Source organism: Thunnus maccoyii, chromosome 20 (genome assembly GCF_910596095.1).
Source record: "Thunnus maccoyii chromosome 20, fThuMac1.1, whole genome shotgun sequence".
Lineage (NCBI taxonomy): Eukaryota > Metazoa > Chordata > Actinopteri > Scombriformes > Scombridae > Thunnus > Thunnus maccoyii.
The window spans coordinates 24,067,090-24,087,910 of record NC_056552.1 but is presented as its reverse complement, the minus strand read 5'-3'; the positions used below and the strand labels follow the sequence as shown (position 1 = coordinate 24,087,910).

The window sequence follows — 20,821 nt, the reverse complement described above, 5'->3', positions numbered from 1 at the left end:
ATGAAATAAATGCAGACTTTGGCAAATGAACATTTTGAAATAAAAATTGCTGGAGTTAAATAAAAATGACCTTCAATAAATTCTGCCGCTGTGAAAATAAGCAGAATGAAATAACATTTCATAATATTGGTCTTGGACTATTTCACAGTATAATCATTATTAAGCCTTTTCTTCTTCAAATGATTATATTACATTTCACAATGCTTTATATATTTATTCAATATTAAATGCTTTTGGTCTCCATATTCCTTTTCCACTTTTCTACAGTCTGACAAACTAACGGTGATGTCATCAGAGTTATCTCAACTTGAGCTTGCGGACAACAAGTTTTAAGGGAAACCCTGCAGTATAAACTGGAAGCATGGAGCTGACAGTTCCAGTAATGAATGAGCTGCATTATGATGAGTGTAGGATCCAGTGTAGTTTGAGCTTGGTCCACACCAGGAACTAAAAGTCAGGATATCTTGGCATTAGCTGTGTTGATTTTCAACATTATTTTATCCTCCAGCTGTTTAACCGCTGGAGTGACTTTTTATCTATTTATTTTATCGGGAAAACACTGTAAAACTGAGCATTCATGTGACACAAAGAGAGGAGAAGCTGCTTTGTAACCTTCGTTTTTATAAACGGTTTCATTCTAAATTGTCATCACTCAAATTCCACCTTTTTCTAAAAGTGTCCTTGATGTTTAGTGTTTGCTGTGTTGTAATATTTCCATAAATACCTCTACATAACTACATCTCTCCTGGATTGTACTTTTCAAGTCTGGATTATGGTATTTTTCTGTCCTCTTGTAATTTACTTCAGAGCTGTGAAACTATTTATCACCTCCAGTAATTCAAGTTCAAGTTCCCCAGTACTACACACTCTACGCTCGGTCTTTTGAAAAACTCTATGGACTGTGTAAATAGTTTGCTTTACCTTCACTACAATCCCTCAAGCTCTAACAAGTGGATGTTTTTTTTTTTTATATTTTCCACTCTGTGGTACAAAAATATCTCAAGCTGGCTGGTACCACTTCAAAGCCAAAATAACTCTTTTTGAATGTTCCTTGACTTATAGCGCAGCATCTTCTGTCAATTCAGGTATGTGAGGTGACACCACGGAGTGTAACAGAGAGAGAGAGAAGGGAGAGAGAGAGAAAGGAGATTTCCTCCGCGCTTCCACTCAAACATACAGATGGTGAGTTCAATCAATGCCATCGACCTGGCTCCTCACGGCTCCTGCTCCCCATCCATTCAGCCGGAGCGCGGACGGCTTTACCCAACTCAAAGGCCCCGGCTGATTACTGCTTTGATGTGGGGAGGACTAATGCTAGCCCTGGCTAACGCTAAAGGTATGCGGTCTCTCTCACCTCGCCGCTTCCCCCTCGTTGTCTGAAATCAAAAGGTTGGCCGCGCACACAAAGACAGTAAAAGTTCAGGCTCTGAGGGTGGATGGTTATTATTGACCGCTCCCTCCATTCTCTCTCTCTCTCTCTCTATTTCTCCTCCTCTTTGTTTATTTCTGTAGCTGTCTCACACAATGTCAGGGTTAAGTGGCATGGTGCAGCGCCAGCCTTCACTGATGGAGTGTTATTATGTGTTTCCTGTGTCCATTTGACCTGAGGCAGATTGCACTTATTTCCCCTGGTCCTGCGTTCATCTGTCTCTGACATACAATGCTTTCTATTGTGCGTGTGTGTGTGTGTGTGTGTTAGTGAGTGTGTATCTGTATGTAATATAATGACAAAAATTAGGTCAGCAGCTCGGACACCTGAACACTCACTGAAGCCAACCACCAGCTTTCTGCAATATTTGCCCGATTCATCCACATCCTGCAGATTTGTTTGACACTAATGTCCGTTTCCCAGCGGAACATTATGACATGAGGTAAACAGCTTTTGGAGGGAACTAAGATAAATCTAAATGAAAGTGCTACAACTGTAATATCTGTCTAAATTGTTAGAGATGACACCTCATTTGGGGACTCTGCTTGTGCTTCTCAGACGACCTGTGATTGCGTTTGGTTGCGGCCGCGGCTTAGTGACCGGTTTACGCTCCTGTGGGGTTTGAAATTTTTTTGTAATCAAAACAGAATTTGCAGAAGAAAAGCATGAAGACTGTCAGGAGGAATTGGGTTTACTCTACCTTGAGCACAAAATTGTCCTCGGCTTGTAACTTCAAGTCCAGGATGGACTCCTTCACGTGCTTCTCGAAGTCCAGGTCTCTCTTCCTGGGGACGTCCAGAGCGGGGAACAGGTCTCCTATCAGCCCCATGAACACGGGCATGTCATCAGTCACGATCTTGGGGATGTTGAAATCTCTCAGAGCTCTCATCAGTACCTGGTCCTCCGCTCGGCCGGGGTCTCCTCTCTTCAGAGAGCCGGCCACCACCAGTACTGATTTGATGGCTCGGAGGCCCCAGTCGTAGTGGTCCTTCAGTAAATGCCAGACAGACATCAGTGAGTGAGATGTGCAGAGCCGGCAGCGATGAGAGTGGAAAGTTGAAGCTAATTAAAACTAATGAGCTGCCTGGTTTGTCCCTCTACCAGCCACTCCGGCTACTGATATCACCGAGCTCATCATAGTTTAGCAAAACTTTAGATCCATCTGCCTCCAGACAACAAATATTTAGCTGCAGCTGCTGACTGAACTGTGAACAGAAACACTCGCTCCATCAGCTTCAAGTATAAAGAAACGCGTCCACTCTGTGAGAGATGGTATTGATTATAACAAATGTATTTCATGTGGGCAGCAGATGTGTTATATTACTCAGCAGAGCTACATAAAAAACAAAAGTATCAACAAATACTGATAAAAAGCACTGTTTTACTTCATAGTTTCAGGCCCTACATTATATTCCTATAATATTCCTACTGTGACTAAGAACCTATAGGGAGTCTTGTTTAAAGTCCCCCTCCGCTCAAAAATGACTTTTCCTCTTTGTTCTTTCAGTTGATTATTTGAGCTTCACTGTGCAGAACGATGTATGTGTTTGTTTTCACATTCATCTGCTGAAGGAGGAAAGTTTCTCTGTGCTCGCCTTAAATCTGAGGCGCGTACCTTCAAGCATGATTTTAGTTTGGAGCCAAATGTGGTCCAGTAAACAATTTACACAAGTGTGATGTGGAAACACTGTGAATGGACTTTACAGTGAAGTAGGAGACATTGTGTGTCCAGCAGTTAAGCTTTTGAAATGAACAATATTTACGTATTCAGAGATGTTTCAATGAGGGAGAAGGGGATATAATGATTATTTATTTAATTCTCTTTTTATTGAGATACAGATATATATTCACATATCCACCACACACCTTCAGTCATTAGAAATAAAAGAAACAGCACAGTGAATAATCTCAATTATTCTTTTTTTTTGATCCATGTACCTACATCTACCTTGTACCTTATCTCACACAGTACATTTTTACTTCAGTCGGAGTAGAGACTCAATATGATACCAGAGTAGTGAGTAAAAGAACCTTTCACAATCTGTAGTGATGAATCAATGGTTTCTCCAATTTGCTGGCTTTCTCGTATAAAGTTTGACCTAATTGTCGATATGTATTCAAGCCAGTTTTCCCAAATTCTATTAAATGTGTCCAGTTCCAATCTGGAAGAGAGAGTCAACTTCTCCATCATGTATATATTATGCTTTATATAAACCCAGTCCTCAATCTTGGGTACATCTATCTTCAGCCATTTTCAAGTAATAGCTTTTTTTTCACTTGCAATTAACATGATCCTGAACATATGTTTGTCTCCCGATCTTGTAAGTCTTATGTTCGTTTTCCCCAAGTAGAAAACCTCAAATGTAAATGGGAAATTCTACCCTCGGTGTTTTCTCCACACATTTCTTTAGCTCCTGCCAGAAAAGGCTAATAGAGTGCCAATCCCAGAAGACATGGAAGTGATCGGCTTTATTCGCTCTCCATAATCTCCAACACCTTGTACCTTGATAGTTTTTCTGCGTCGGCGTTACAAAAAAAAAAATCTTGTAATATTTTTCCATCCGTATTCTCTCCGAGATAAGGAGCGAGTTGTTTTCCGCTGTTGCTCATTAATCTCTTCCCATTCGTCCACTGATAACACAATATTAGCCTCTTTATCCCACTTCTCTTTATATATAGTGTTTCATTTCTTTTTTCTTTTTTTTTTAATTTTCCACTCCTTTTTTAATCATTTCTAACTCCAACCCATCTAGATTCTCCTTTCTTCTTGTTTATTGTAAATAATTTCTCATTTGCAGGTATCTATAAAAGTCATGGTTAAGCCATATTTATCTTTTAATTCTTGAAAGCTTTGGATTTCTTTCCCGAGTTTTAAACCTCTTATCTCTTCTGTTTGGTATAAACTCAGAGTCACTACTATGTGTTTTCAGGCTATTCTTTGTGATGATTTTGAACCAGATCTTAAGAGATATGCCGAACCATGGATTCATGCCCTCTCTAAAGGTGTTTTCTCAGTTCATTATCACTTACCGTATGATGGCCTGTATACGAACACCATCTGTTGTATTACCTTCTCTCCGTCTCGCTGAGTAAAATTTTAAGGATTTTAATGAGGTCATTGAACTTTTTTTTTTGAGGGAAAAAAACATATTAGACTCAAATTATTATTCAAAGCAGAGTATTTTCATATATCTTAAAACGTGTCTGGAGGGATCTTTAAGCTAATTTGCAGCCATCGTCCTTCACAAGGCTTTTAAATCCTGCTTAAAACAGCCAAAACAAATGAGCTGATAAAACACAATCTGGATAAAACAACTACACTTCTAAAAAGATGCATGTGTGTATGTTGTGTGTATGACTATATACACTACATTGACATATAGGTGTGATGTGGTGTAGTGTGTGTTTACAGTATGTACACATAGATTTGAAAAGTTATTCAGTCTTTGTTGTTTAAGCCTTTTTTTCATTTGTGTAATTCTGATGGTTTTAACTTATAATTGTGAAGGTTTTACTGAAGAAGATGACTTGTTCTGTGCTTTGGAACTCTACAATTACCACTTGTTTCCCTTGTGGTCATAACTCCAATTAACTGACAGATTATATCTGGGGAGCAGCTATTTATGCACTTAAATATTGTTTTGATGAATGAGAACTTTATGAAGTTGTCAAAATGTAGCAGATATATAAAAAAAAGGCCTAAAGCCTAACATATTCATTCTTGTATGTAATTTTTAATGTCACAATAATGTTTCTCCATCATCAGTATAATATTTATACCTCATAAATGTGACCATCAGTTTTGATACAGTGACAGAGCATCTCTATAACATCACAGCAGTTGTTCATGTGTGCGTCCGACCCAGAAACTCTCCAGATGAAGAGAGAGAGAGGGAGAAGTGCCAGAATATTCAAAACACACCCACCCACCCTGAAACATTAAAGGAATAATTTATACAATTTGGGGGGGAAAAAAAACACTTAATTGCTTTCATGCTGTGATTGAGATGAGAAGATCGATACCAATCTCGTATCTGTATGATGAATATGAGGCTTAAGCTAGGAGACGGTTATCTGAGCTTAGCATAAAGACTGGAAACAGTTAGCCTGGCTCTTAAAAGATCTGCATGCAAGCACTTCTAAAGCTCACTAATCAACACATTATATCTTGTTTTTGTGAAAAAACACAGTGTTTAAAAAAAAAAAAAAAAGTGGCGCTTTTATGGAGGATTATGTGCTGGATGAGGTATAACATGTTAATTGTTGAGCTTTAGAGGTGCTGGTAGGCTGATTTTGTTACTGATATTGATATTTGGTTTAATAAAAATCTGACCAAGATTGCGACCAAGAACTGTACTTTTACAGTTGAGGAAATAAACTCATCACTTCTCTCAGTTGGATGAATTATAGATTGTTGACACTGTCTCTAAACAAATAATTGTTTTTTCCGTACTTCCAATTTCTTGTCATGTATCAACTGGCTCCAGCTTTAAATCTAAATCAACAATGATATTCATTTTCTCATCTACCTCTCAGCAAAAGAGTGAACGTTACCGTTTCAAGGCCTGTATAACATTACTATACTTCTATAACATCAATGTCAGGACTTATCAGGTAAGGTTAAGTGATTTCACAGTGAGCTTAACATATTTTATATCCTTGTGTGTCATTTCTAACATCAACATAATGTTGATTATATAATTTTCATTCAAGATATTCCTAAAATAACTTCTTTCTCTTTCTCTGTTATCAGTAGTAGAACACGCTGTATGTATTGTCGTCAGTTTACTGCAATGAAACTAGAGGCAACAATTAGAGTAACATTTCAGCTCCCTGCAGCTTTTTGATTGCATGAAATGAATTTCACAGTGGAGTGAAACACACAGTGGGCACTGCTGTCTATTCATTGACAGGGAAAAAAAAAAAAAAGAGCATTGTCATTCTGCACAAGACCGTGCAGCAGAACTTATGTAATATTAAACCCACACTTATGAACCAGTTGAGAAAGTAGTTTTCTGAATCTCTGCTTTCCATTGATTTGCAGTTTCAGCCTTTGTGAATATAGCTGAGAGAAGCAGTCTGGTCATTATCATTTTATTTCATTACCGCTAAGCTGCTAATATTGGAAAACTTGCAATCAAACTCCAGCAAACAAGTTTGAGGAAGCTAAAAAGTATAATTAAGGTGATATTTAAAAATGTCTGAAGACGTGGAACTTCATAAAATAGCCATAAAGAGGAAGTAGTGTCCTATGACACTTCATTCATCCACAACTGAGGGCTCATAAAGTGGCTAAACTACGTCAGTGAGCTCCACTGTTACTATTAGTCAGCACTGTGTGATTTCATTGCTTTTTAAATAATTTAAATAACGGCATGACATGTAAAACAGGACCCAGACTGAAAAAGGATTAAAGAAAAATTTAGATGGAATAACATCCAAACTCCCTGCAGCTTCTTATTCATATGCATGCAACACTTCACTCAGACAGTGAAGTTAGAAAGCCAGCTCTTGTGTGGTGCCTCTGAGTCATTCCTTTATCAAAAGCCTCAAATATAAAAGGAACATTGTGTCAGATGTTCAGCTTTTGAAGTGGAAATGGATCTGGCTTATTCTAAACGTGTCACATGTGTAACAATGAAGAAAGCAGATAGTACCTGTTTGGACAGCAGCTCTTTGCACAGTGTGTAGAGTGTGATAAACTTCCTCGCGAGGACCCGAGCGTTAATGAAGCCCTCGGCCACTAGCATGATTTCACAGATCAGTTCGAAGTCTGGCACCACCATGGCACATGGTCTGTGGATAAATGGGAAGACAGCATTAAAATAGCCTCATTTGTAGTGCATGGTCATATTCCTGGATAAATAAACGGTGCATACACATGAACTTGCGTGCTCATACCTGAACAGAGCCTTGAGGTTCTCAGGAAGCTCAGTCCTGCCGGCGTAACCTGGATTCATCGTGATGAAGATGCCAACAGAGGGGCAAAGATTGACCTCCTCTCCCATGAAGTTAAACCTCTGCTTCTTATCTCGAATGGCATCCTGGATGCTTTTGACCTGCACACACAGTACAGAGAACACATTACAGAGCAGAATGCACTGTCACTGTTCACTCAAGCTGCTCTGGTCGGATCCACATGCAGAACCGAGGCTAACGTTAGCTGGGAAGCTAGCAGAGGCTAGCTGGCTGTGCTTCCCTCCGGTCATGCTACGGCTAACGCTCCGCTAGCCTCTCAGCTAACGTTAGCCCCGGCTCTCCACGTAGACAAACCGGAGCACCAAGCCCTGGTTTGTTATTCAGGTTAAAGTGGGAAGAAGCAGCGGGTCTGACGGGCAGCTTGAGTGAAGTGCAGCCTGCGGAGGAAACACCGGGACCGTCAAGGAGAAACAAGCCGTTGAGGGGCGGCTAAGTTCGGCTGCACAGATAGGAAACACTTCGTCTGACAGGACGTACCACTCTGTTTGGAAAAAAAAAAATCTTTTTGGTTTACAACGGCAGTTGGCAACCAGCGTATTAGGTGCATTACCGCCACCTTCTGCTCCGGAGTGTGGACCAGAGATTAAATCCTACACATTAATCCTGTCTGTCTAATAAACTCAAAGAAAACTCTACTGCTCCGCCCACTTGGCAGGTTCATTAAAGTTTTAAGGCTTCCTAAATTCTTCCTTCATATATTGTATTTCTTGATCATACTCAGGACAATCTATGCTTGCATGCACAATAGTCTCCTCAGCGATCTGGAAAAAAATATGTGCACATATCGGTATCAGTGCATATATCAGTATCGGCATCAGCAATCAGCCACAGTGAGTTGGAAATATCAGCATATCTGATATCGGCAAAAAATTCACTATCGTGCATCCCTAGAAATAAGTCCTGGACATTTTTGTGTTCTTCTTGACATATTATGTTGTTGCGCGTGGTTTACTGTCCTCTTTTTCCTAATATCAAGTAAATTGAAATACAGACAAAAATGTGTCCAAAGTACTAAAAATTGAATTAGAATCCGTTTTGAGATTTTTAATTTTTCTTACTTATTCTTTGATCCGACCATAAATCACAATTTAGTTTGTTTGCTTTTTCCAGAGCTTTCGAATACAGCTCTTCTCAGCTAATTGAGTTGACTCAGTGGTCATCATATTACTCACATATGGAACTTTGGTCATGTGATATTATACATGGGGGAGATGGTAAATACAGTCTCTGTTCAAACATGGTTTCTAACACTAATGATGTGAATGTCCATCTTGATCTTTCTCCGGCTATCCACTGACTCCTGGTCGAGGACCTTTGATCTCTTCTCGGTCAATGCTTCGAGTGGTTTTGGTAAGGTGTTGACAGAGAGCTGATGTTGTCTGTTTCCAGTCTTCATTATGTCTCTTGTCCAGGGTCTTTCTCATTTCACCAATGTAGTGTTTCCCACAGCTGTCCACAAAGAGGGTCACAACCTCCCCACCATGTACGACCACCTGCTATCACATGACCAAGGTGGACCTACTCCATTGAGGAGGTGAGATGTTGTTGAAAGATAGTAAATGGTCACTGTGTCAAGTTTTTTTTTATCAAACCTTAATTCTTAAGGTACAGAATGAACTTTCATGCCCAAGTAATTCAGCCAATTTTAGATGTTATGATCTTTAGGAAAAGTTCTACTACTGCATTTGAAAAGTTTGGGGGTTAAGTTTGTTGAATGAAAAAAGGGTTTTGGTCATGGCAAGTATGGTTAAGGAGTGGTTAGGGTTAGGCAACAAGTCCTCCATATTAAATGATAAAATCCATCAACACATAGAAGCATTTTCTGATCTGTTAACCCATTCAGCAATCTGTCCTTTCCAAAACCGTTACAAATCACTTTTGAAAGATAAATATAAAATATGTTTTATGATGGGACAATGCTATGGTTAAGCTCTGGTTAGGTTCAGGCACAAAAAACACTTGGTTGGGTTAAGGAAAACATCATGGTTTGGGTTAAAATTACTACTTTGTTAAGGTTAGGAGACCTTCATCGTCACGGTTACTACAATAATCACTTAGTTAAGATTAGGGGACAATTGTGGTTTGGTTATGGTTTGGAAAAAAAAGCTGACTTGCAGTTGGAAACTGGAAACAACAGCAAATCACGTGTTAAAGTCTGAGCTTTGTTGACCCATCACTCTGACCTCCTCCCTACACGAACTTTGTCGCTCTATAATAATGTCACCTGATTTCCCCCTTTGCTCCGTTCATAATTATTAGGGCCGCTGGAGGGTGCAGTTGAACATAAATATATGCTTTTTTTGGGCTCCTCACTACATTCCTACTTCCTGCATTGGCACTGAACGTTTCCAACTAGTGCTATCACTCATTAGCATATCATTAATATCACTAAGCACATACCGGAGTCAATTTGTAACAGCTTGTCAAATTGTTATGCAGCATGCCCCTATTTTTCCAGTGACACAATTTCATCAATAATATGAGCATGTTATCAGCCAAGGTTTACTGGAGGATGAACTGCCAAGGCACTGCTTGTCTACATCATGACTGAATGAGATATCAGAAATAAACTTTTTGGTGTGTGTGCCTTGGCCCTTAAAAGTCGGAATCCCAGCCTGTAAGGGGCTTTATGAATTTAACATGCGTGTGGTAAAGCTGTGTAGCGAGTCGACAGCTGGAAAGAGGAGGAACATCTCTTCATGGATGAGTACTCGGCTACAGATCACTCAGTCATACTAACACAACATGGAGAAAAAAAATGCAAAAACAAACAGTGCAGCTGCAGCACAAAAAAAAAAAAAAAGAAGAAGAAAAGTTTTCATGAGGACATCAGTGGGGCTTGTTTTTTTATGTGAAATGACAGCGGCCCTCCACAGGGATATGAAGGAAAGTAAAACACCAAAAGCACATTTTTAAACAGTTCAAAAACAGACACCGTTCTGAAAGGTGTGATCCGGTGGGTCCGGCTCCACTCTTAACTGCCACTTTGAATGTTCAGACCGGCGCTAGCAGAGTGTAGCTTAAATATATTCAAAGCCCAGGCCTGTGCTGGCTACAACAGAGGCAGAACTTAAACAATTTATCTCCATGTTGTTACGTCTGGCGGCCTTCTGTTTGCCTCTGCTTTATTTAATGTAGAGCTGGTCCCGCCACCTGTGTTAGCAGACCCAACTGGCAGCCGAGTATGTCGCCGTGCGATGGTAGCTGCTCCCACTTTAAGAGGATGGATTAGGTGTGTGTGCCGTTGCCTGCTATGGTGAGAGATCGCTCGGCATTGGCTCCACTGAAGCAGGCTGAGCGGTGGAGCGGGCTGCCAGCTGTCACAGCAGGAGTTTGACGCTCCTCTGTTCTCAAGGTCTACTTCTCCACGTATAAGCCACCGTGATTTATTATTCATTACGCCACGCAACACCTATTCATTCTTCTGGCACTTTAAAATTCTCTAAGTACTGTAGGCCTCCGCAGCTTACAGAGGAGGCTGCTTGACTTTCATTGCTACTAAAGAGAGAAGGAAGGGCAGAGAAATGATTGTTATATCTAGCAATGAATAATGATCCATCGCCTCCGCCAGGAGCCTTTGAGGAGCTCTATCACCATTATCATCATGATCATAATCAGCGTTCTTATCAACTGTATACATTTTTATACATTGCATGTGCATGAAAATGGTGTCCTAAGGTGCAAAAGCATGCAGGATTTGAATACACAAGAGGGACAAAAAGCACAGAGAGGGAGGATCTGTTTGATCCGCGGTAACAGATTATAAGATGGTAGGAAAAGCTAGCATCAGCTGAAAGAGGACTCTGAAAGAGTCCCCGTAATCAAAGGGCCAGCTAGGTCGCCCAGAGTATATACTGTTCAGTGTGGAGAGAATATGAAGTCTTTTTTTTTTTGTACTTTGAGTCGTTATGCATGAAGTGGAGATTCAGGAGGAGAACGAAGGTGAAGACACTGTCAAAATGATCCAGTCAGTCATCCAGAGAGCTTGAAGATGAAAAAAGGGCAGTAATGATTTAACATACTGTATGCTAGAGCACAGGCTGGAACCTGTATTAAATGATGAGGCAGTGCAACAAGCAGTAAACACACATTAGCACATTGTAAAGTTGACATGGCTGATGTGTTAGCAAACAGTTGCCTAATTACACATCCAGCAGACACAGAGTAACATTAGCATTTATTCAGAGTAGTGTTTCTGGCAACATCAGGAATGTAAGTCCAATATTCACTTTCCTTTTAGCTCTGTTTTGGCCTTCACCAACTCCTGAGCTATAATTCTGGGTCTTTATTTGCTAAATGAATAGTTCCTAGCTTCTGTTGTTTAGTGCTGGGCAGTTAGCATGTAAAGGGTTTATCAGAACTTTTCCACTGAAAACAGCTGCTTGCTGCTGCTGGAAATGAGGTTGATGAGAGCACTGACACCGACCCAAAAGGTTAAATTGCAGATCGTGAAACCAAAACAATGAGCTGAAAGACTCTAAAACTCTCTGTAGGGCTGAGGGGAACTAAAGAGTTGGTGTCTTCACTACGGACACGAGAATCCATCTTGTCAGGCTTCAAGTTATGCATTTGCATCCAAACCACCAGTGGTTCAGACCAATCAGCATCCTATGAGGATTCTCGCGTGATCTCATGATCTCACAAATCTGCCTCACAAGGTAAGACGGTGATAGACAGATGGTTCATCCAATCACCTGCAAAGTACTTTTTGAAAGTGCCTGCCCTTTTCCAAAAAGTTTCTAAGGACAACTTCTAAGATGGTTCTGTGACCATCTAGGCATCGGGTTACACTACAAATAACCACTTTCACATTACATAGTTACGTAGTCATTTGATCCATTGTTACTGTAATCTAAAACCATTGATTAGAGCAGCTTTAAAATTTAAAAAAACAAAAAACATTCTCACATACCTCTAGCGGTATTTACTTATGCATGTATTTTTGATTTTGAAATATCTCTTAGCCTCTACCCCACTACAACACCCACAGACCTTACTGTCAACAATTTTCATGGGACTTTTTCTTTGGCACAAATAGTCTAAATACAAATGTTCTCAGCTGTTGCCAGATTGGGTGGTTTTCCACTCTATTTGGGCTACATCTTATTGACTGGGCAGGTTTATTTTGGGCAGTTTGTTGTCAAGGGTGGGCAGTTCGTAGAGCAGGGTTTCAACTTTTACTCATCTCAGAATTCTATTTTTTTCATTCATTCTGGGGAGAAAATATTGAGCCCATTACCACCAACAGAAATGGCATCTGGGCCGGCTCATTTATTCAGTGGCTGTCATAGGCCTAACCATTTATTTATTTAAAAAACAGAATGGCTCTATTTGCACTTTTTTATTATGTTTGCTATAAATATGTTGCTTTGATATTTTAGGGGGAGGGTATTGCAGTGTTTTTCACCGGTATGGTCCAGAAAAAAATATTTATGAGGCTGTGGCAGATGATTCAGCCCCCCTCCCTACTCCAATCATTTTCGTACAGGTCCTAATATGAAAGAACGCAAATTCACAAATACTTATTGTAATTTGTCCAAATTACAAATACTCATTTATTTATTCATCACTCATTTATTTTAATTTCATTAATTTGTAGTTATTTGTGAATCAAGGTTGTGCTCAGAGCAATAACACTGAGCAAATACCAATTCATCCAAATTACTGTATCACCTCCTTTTAGAGTTTGTCCATTCAGAGATGCTGTTATTAGTGTTGAAATATGTGAGCATCATGACCAGCGCCACGGGAGGCGGTTTTCCATCCTTGACCCTCAAATCAGATGAGAGAACGCTCCAATTATGAAGAAGCTCTGGAGTGCAAGGGTGTCAGTCTTGGTGGATTAGTCTTATAGCTGAAGCAATTTACGCTTGCAATCAGTAATGAGGAGGCTATTTACCTCTGCAGAGCTGTTTTCAAGGCCTTATTTTCACTGCGCCTTGATTCGGATAGAGCACTTCATAAATAAAATGATAACTCACACGTTTAGCTCAACCCGCCACACAAACCGCACACACAATACAGTCTTGACCTGACTGGGATTTTGGGAGCACCTGAGGTGAAGGAACTGGACTTGGTCTTACCTGTACAGCAACCACAGACAACACCTCCACTGAGATCCTGTTAAATTCATCAAAACAGCCCCATGCCCCTGTCTGAGCCAGGCCTTTGTAGATGTTCCCACAGGACTGGTGGAAAGAGGGAGAGAGACAGATATTCAGATGGACACAGCGGAACAAGTAGTCAATCAGTCATGCTCAAAGGTGGAGACTCGGCCTGACTGACTTATAAGACGTGTGATGAGGCGGATAGAGACATATGGCAATTAGACAGAAGATATATGAAGAAACGCTCATTGCAGTTGTCCCAGCGCAGCGCCGCAGCAGGCTAAGAGTAGGCGAATAATAAGAGGAAGATATAAACAAGGGCTCACACTAATAATACAAGGTGTTGATGGTGAAAACGCAGAGGCTAAAATGTCCGCCGCCCACATTTTACTTTTCCCAACATCACATTCCGAGTAGGTGAACAACCCTCCAGAGGGCAGCTGGACCAGGATGAAGGAGGCAGCTGACGTTTCTCTCCAATTACAGGGCTGAGGAAACCTTCTCTGACGCAAACCCGAGCTGACTGGAGGATTGATTCAACTTGTGTGTGTGTGCATAACTGAATATGAGTAACAGTTTGGGGCTCTGAAGCCAGTTCCCAGTGCCTGTGTTCCACCCGGAGTATATTAGCACTTCTCTCTGACACCTTGCAGCGGCGTGTATAGCCGGGGGTGCTGTACACCTGTATACTGTAATGATGCCCCTGTCTGGGGAAGCAGGAGCAAGCTGGATCACAAGATTATGTTTATGTCTCCCTTGACCACTCAATATGCAGAAAGTGTTTGAGTGAGAGTATACAAGAGTGCATAATAAATCGGGGTGGAAGCTGGGAGCAGAGAGGGCATTTTGACAAGGTTTAGGAAAGAAATAACAATTAGGTTTGAACTAATCAGCTCTTCTTTCAAGGGGGAGGGGGCAAACAGAAGATGAAAAGAGGGAAGATGAAAAGAGAAGGGCGTAAAGTGGGATGACAACTTTAATGACAAATGCATGCCATATCGCTGACAAAGGCAAAGATGAAAAGAAACATGCATAATATGTGCTGCTATGGAAGCACGTTAGCTACGTGCACTGATGCATGTACGCTGGCTCACCTTGTAGTCCATTTGCTCAGAGCAGTTAAATACGTAGACCATGATGCCGAGGGCTCGGCCCAAGTCTTTGGTAGTCTCGGTCTTCCCTGTGCCTGCGGGCCCTGCTGGAGCTCCACTCATGGTCAGGTGGAGGGACTGGGTCAGGGTGATATAGCATCTAAACGGAGCAGACATACACACATCACTGCTGAGGACTGGAGACTGACAGCAACACGCGAATTCCACTGATCTTCAATTTATAAAGATCAGAGCAAGTCTGTCCACTCTCAGTGAGGAGCTTGACTATACATACACACATTTATAGTTATATTACATGCTGTGAGTCTAAAGTGTGATTAATCATAGACATTTTCATACAATCGAATAATCAAAATTAATCAATTCAAAAAGCAAGGTAAAATTGTAATGCTTCTTAAAAAACTCAACAACAAGCTTAAGATCACACACATGTCTGACATATAATCACCATACAAAGCTGATATGACCATCGTGTTAGCTAACAGTTGCTTATTTACACATCCAGCAGGCACAGAGCAATATTAGCATTCATTTGGAGTCATGTGTCTGGCCACCCGGCGAATGTAAGTCCAATATTCACTCTCTTTTAGCTTTGTTCCTCTTTGGTCTCTATACCAACTCTTGAGTAAAATATCTTCTTCTTTAGCTGCTAAATGTCCCACTATGTTCACCCGCTAATTGCTAAGTGTGTCTATTAGCTGTTTGGTGCTGGGCAGGTAGTGTATAATTGTCAGCTGCTGGAAACAAGGTTGACAAGAGCGGTGAGAGTGAACCAAAACAGTGAAGTTATTTTTTTCGCATTTTTGAATTTACTGGACCATGAATACTGAAGGGGCAGACAGGAAACAAGGGGAGAAGGAGGGTGTGACATGCAACAAAGGTCCAACCAAACCAAAACAATGATCTAAAAGACACCAAAACGCTCATTAGTGCTGAAAGGAATTGTGGAGTCGGTTGATAATTCTCTGTGGGTTTATGATGAAATATTTACAGGAAAAATAATGCAGTATGCAAGCACTGGACACTACGCCGGCATAAATATCCCACAATGCAATGCAGTAGTGACAACAACAACAACAACATAACAGACAATGGTGGACAGTGACCAAGGAGGCTCTGGCACAATAGCACTTCAATTTAAGTAAGATTTCACTTTGCTAGGCGTAATATATTTTTTAAATTGGTTCAGACTTTATGGTTGGCACAGGTTACCATGGTTATGCGTCTCCAACCAGCAAGGAGGCTCTCAGGAAGTGATGTGATAATTACAGCTCAACACGTCTGAAAAGATACATACTACTGTTTAGTCACACAAAAGTATGTTGAATAATAGTACACGTGTTGGGTATGTAGTGGATAGTATATGATTTTGGACGCAGCATGTGATTCCTTGTCTTTGAACAAATGCATGCTGGGAATATATGATTTAAGATTTTTCATTAATTCTCGCAAAAATGGTCTCCTGGTCTCAGGATTTTTAGCATGTGTGGCTTGAGTGGCAGTATGTGGCGGTGAGTTCACGTACTGTACTTAAGACTATCGTACTGAAACAAAGACTTCGCCAAACATTGATAATCCTACAACCACACTACAGTCCGGTTGTGTGGCAAACTGAGTTTAATAAGTGAACAAAGCAATAAGAGGATGAAATCTGTTGAAAAAAACTACAGTATGCTGGCAAATAAATCAGACACGCCGGCCTCCGATGCCAAAACAGAGTGCAGAGCAGCATTCAGCAGGTGGAGCATTGAGTGCTGAGGTTTGGCCAACTAAACGTCCAAGAACAATGCTCCAGTGCCTCAAATCACTGAAACAGCACGCTGAAATGGCTGCAGGCAAAGGATTATCCTTCCCTGCCACTGCACGCAGACACAGATCCTCTGTTTTTCAGTATATTTTCTTACAAAAAATTCTTTATGATTGGCATTGTTTTTTACTTAAAAGTCAGTGTATAACCACAATACAGAGAAAAAACCAGAATAGACCTCGATTTTGTGCTTAATCATCTGCAGTTCTGTGTTTAAAATCATAATTACCCCCACCAAAAAAAAGCAATATACATTCAGTCCAAGCTGGATGATTCAGAATGGAAATAGCAGATAAACTAAAGACCTAACATCAAGTGGCCCTTTAAATGATCCAGATTGACTTCTAATAAATGCACAATAGAAAAAGCTTTCATTTATGCAGCAGCCATTAACAGTACAAATGACAAATCCTGAGTCTTATAACCAGCACTGACAATGACTTGGTGTCGGCTCAGCCGTCATTGTACATAACCTCTTATTATATGATAATATAATCTTCTCCTGCGCTCTGATTATCACACAGGCTGATTAGTGACACCACTGATTGCTTTTCCCGCAGAACCTCTCAGGACTAACAAACAAGTCTACCCATCTAGTATCAATAAAAACCAGCGGCATCATGGACGTGAACTGATGGAGACAATCAGGACTTTATTGATCAGGGCAATAAACAGAATGGTTTGCCTGCAATATCAATGCAGCAATGATTTTAATGAGCTGCTGGTTAATAGATGATGTATGGAAGGGGGAAATATTGGAAAGCATAACGAGAGACAGAAGCTGAGAGAAGACAAATGATCCCATCTGTATACAGTGTATCATCCGGATACCAGTGCCAACAGGCTTTATGGCTCTCCCCTGAAATATAGCCAAAAATCTAACATTCTGTCGTCTAGGAGGCTGGATAAGGATGTCCTGCGCGGAATAACTAAAGCCAGATAGAAGACGAGAGTGTGAAGTTAAACTGGGCAGCTGTGACAAGGTGACTTGTTTTATTACAGTGTTTTTAAAAGTAATGGCTATATATCAGTCTGTCTGTCTGACTCATCCTCCCTCCATTTCTCTCTCTCTCTCTGTTGGTCTCTGTATGTGTGTGCTAGCTGTGTAAAATATTCCTGACATTTTGCATAATGGTGCAGCTTTGGAGATCCTGCAGTAAATATTGAGCGAATGCTAACATTGTGCCGATAACATTCCTGCTGTTATTGATTAGCACGAGTGATTCCTTTAGCCTAATTAAACTGCTGCAGAAGGTGAATACACCATACAGGCTATAGTCAGCTTGTGATAAACAAGCACATAAACTCTAGGTCTATATTCATTATAATGTATGGCTTCACATTTCTTATGTTAGTACTATTATATTTAGTTAAGGTGATCCTCATGTTTTAACAATTAGATTATTCAGAGAGGCCTTTTCACTGGAGACATTTTGACATGTCACAGTGGGAAAAACACAGGTTTAAAGAATAAAATGAATGATGGCTGAATTTAGCTGTTAGCATCCTGGTATTGCACATGTTGGCTCACTCTTCTAGCATTCTATTCAAGTTGGCTTATTAGTGTTCTTGAACCCTATAAAGTTTACCCAAATTGCAAAAAAAAAAGAAAAAAATCTCAACTCAAGCTCCACTTACTTTTTTCTGAGCTTTCAACCACATCTCATGGTCTTCATCAGCGATAGGAAATTATGCCGGTTTTCATGTGACCACAGTGAAAAACTTGATGAACAAGTCACGCGATAAAAAGTTTGACAAACTCAACCTAACTTAAGGTCCACTGACTAGCTTTTTCTGGAGTTTTCAACCACATCTAATGGTCTTCATCAGCAAATGGAGTTTACTTAGCCATCATTGAGATAGCTCGCCAACATATTCCACCAATTGTTATCACATGACCAATGTTTTCTAACTTACCTAGTGGTGTCGAGCCATGCAGATAGTTTTGGTCATATTTAGATATCTGTACAGTACAATACAGAGATATGGAGCTCAAAGTGTTGATAAAGTACATTCAAAAGGCCCATTTTATTTTCTAACTCCTCAGTTTTCCTATTTTATGTGTTTTAGCACACATTTAATAATTAATCTATTCTCTATTCCCTACCACATTTCCAACTTCCATAATGCTTACATGATAATGAGACGGGGGTGATCCAGAGTGTAAGTGTGTGTGTGTGTGTGTGTGTGTGTGTGTGTGTGTGTGTGTGTTAAAAAAACAGAGGAGGAGTGTGTGGACTGTGTGGGAAGCTAGCTTACCTGAAAACACTGCAGTAGCTAACACACTGAGCACCAGCCTTTCAGCTAGTTAGCTTCAACTTTCATCATAAAACTACACCAGTAGAGGAAATGTTAATCATCCGTTTACTGCATACTGCTGTGGTTTCACTGCATAAACTCTTGTAACAGTAGCTGAAACATTTTAGCCACTAGGCTAACATTAACAAATTATCTTCTATGGTAATTAGCCATTACAGACATCACACTCTGGATACTAGCCTACATACTATGGAGAAAGGACAATTTTTTTACTTGTTTGATAACCCCTAATACCTTTTGTCAGTTTTCAGGCCCCAACATGTTTATCTTCTATTTAATTTATTCTTTTTTGAATCTTATTTATATGTGTCTTTTCTTCGCCTTGAGTTCTTTTATATCTTGTCTAAATGCTTTTTCATGTCTTCTGCAAAGCACTTTGAACTGCCTTACTGTTGAAAGGTGTTAAACAGATAAAATTGCCTTGCCTAGGACTGAGAATTGTTTTGTGTGTGTGTGTGTGTGTGTGTGTGTGTGTGTGTGTGTTATTAGGATGAACCCACCCTTTAAAATCCCACAGGACACAATCCACCATGTATGGTGTCAATCTAAAAACAAGTTACTGCAATGATATGATAGGATATGATATGATATCAGGTTTTCATTTGACAGCAGCAAGATGTAATCTTCTCTTGCTGGCTCCATTGCAAAGAAAGCAGTATGACAGTATCATGCAGCAAATATGCTTTTAGCTGTTTCTCAAGTTGTGATTAAAGGATATGACACCCAGCCCCCTGGTCCGTGGTCCATTGTTGAAATGAAAGCCTGTGGCAAACTGTATGACTTGCAGCGAGCAGCAGCGAGGGCATGCACCATATGGTGAAGTCTTGCTACACGGACGCTGATCTGGCCATCAAAGCCCATTGTTTCTGCTTTGTTCAGGCTTCAAAGGGAATACTGGTCAGTCTGGAAAACCACACAGTCAAACGCTGCAGTTTGCCAAAGGGCTTTGGGAGGCAGGTATTCATCTCTGTGTAGTTAAAACTTTATCAGGAATCCTGCAGAAACATGTGCATGTGAACAAACAAGCTGTTGGCAACATGCCCTAGCTGAGTTGTTCTAAAAGGTTTAGCTTGTGGTGGGTGTACATAATGATTCAAATGAAGATTCTTAGAATGCGTCAGATGGTTATAATTAGATGAGATGCTTGCATCTTCTAGACAGTTTTTCAATTACAAGGAACAAGACGCATTATCATCAACACAAATGGATTTTTGGAAGTGTTCTTAAAATGGATTTTGAATGTGCTTCATGAAAACGGTCATATTTGATCAACCTGTAAAGGACAACGTGCTCAATATTATTGCTGGATACTCTTCAGGAATGAAGATGTCAGCAGCTTTTGGCCAATTAACCATTTGCTAAACCCTTCCCTGAAACAGCAATTGTCCAATCATAACTAACCAACTGTAACTAGGCACAGTAGGTCTGTCAAGCTTTGGACTTCTCCACATGTTGAAGTGGTGTACATGAGGCTGTAGTGAGAACGATACTCTACTAGTTTACTAGTTAGGAGGGTGGTGTATCTTTTTTTTAGCCATTACAAGACCAAAAACACAAGAACAAAAGTATCAGGAATGATTAAATAGTGTGTTTGTCTGCTCTAGCAAAATGATTAGCATGTCCTGATAATTGTAGGTTTCAGCATTTCATTCTCTAACTACATTTTGTGATTTTCAGCTTGCATTAAAAAGCCCTGTTCACAAATAGCACATTCATGTGTAGTATTTCCCCTCTGTGTATAAGCTGGTCTAGGATGCTACTATATCAGATTTAAGGCTGACATTAGTGGCTCTGTCCTGCTCTTTATTAGATTTGGGGAAGTATACTCTCCAGCAACCCAAGCCAACCTCATTTACTGAGATAGCGTTACGCTTGCCAAACACATCGGTTAGTCCTCATCTTAAAAGCCTTTTAAAAGCATTACTCTTGTCATGTTGAAAGTGAAACATACACAAACATTTGAGTATAAATCTAACCTTGATTCAAGCATGGAAGCCAAGCAGCTATGAACAGGGTTCTGTAAGAATTGAATAAGACCTTGATCTTACATTTTTCCTTAGAGTCGGCC

The 20,821-nt window shown here is 40.3% G+C and overlaps 1 protein-coding gene across 8 annotated transcripts in view; it reads right to left on the bottom strand.

The window, feature by feature from the left end:
• dnah9 (dynein, axonemal, heavy chain 9) overlaps positions 1 to 20,821 on the bottom strand; it is a 178,908-nt gene that overhangs the window by 117,954 nt on the left and 40,133 nt on the right. For 6 of the 8 annotated variants that reach the window (XR_006092993.1, XM_042398385.1, XM_042398383.1 and 3 more), the window contains exons 33-37: positions 14,610 to 14,766; positions 13,492 to 13,596; positions 7,331 to 7,488; positions 7,087 to 7,225; positions 2,130 to 2,417 (exon numbers count right to left, since the gene is read on the bottom strand). Coding sequence is in view for 7 of the 8 variants with exons in the window: in XM_042398385.1 (XP_042254319.1) it covers positions 2,130 to 2,417; positions 7,087 to 7,225; positions 7,331 to 7,488; positions 13,492 to 13,596; positions 14,610 to 14,766 (847 nt within the window). In the remaining variant the exon portion in view is untranslated. Of the gene's footprint in view, positions 1 to 2,129; positions 2,418 to 7,086; positions 7,226 to 7,330; positions 7,489 to 7,762; positions 7,872 to 13,491; positions 13,597 to 14,609; positions 14,767 to 20,821 lie in introns of those variants that run through there. The other 2 variants (XM_042398387.1, XM_042398390.1) reach the window with 2 other exon arrangements.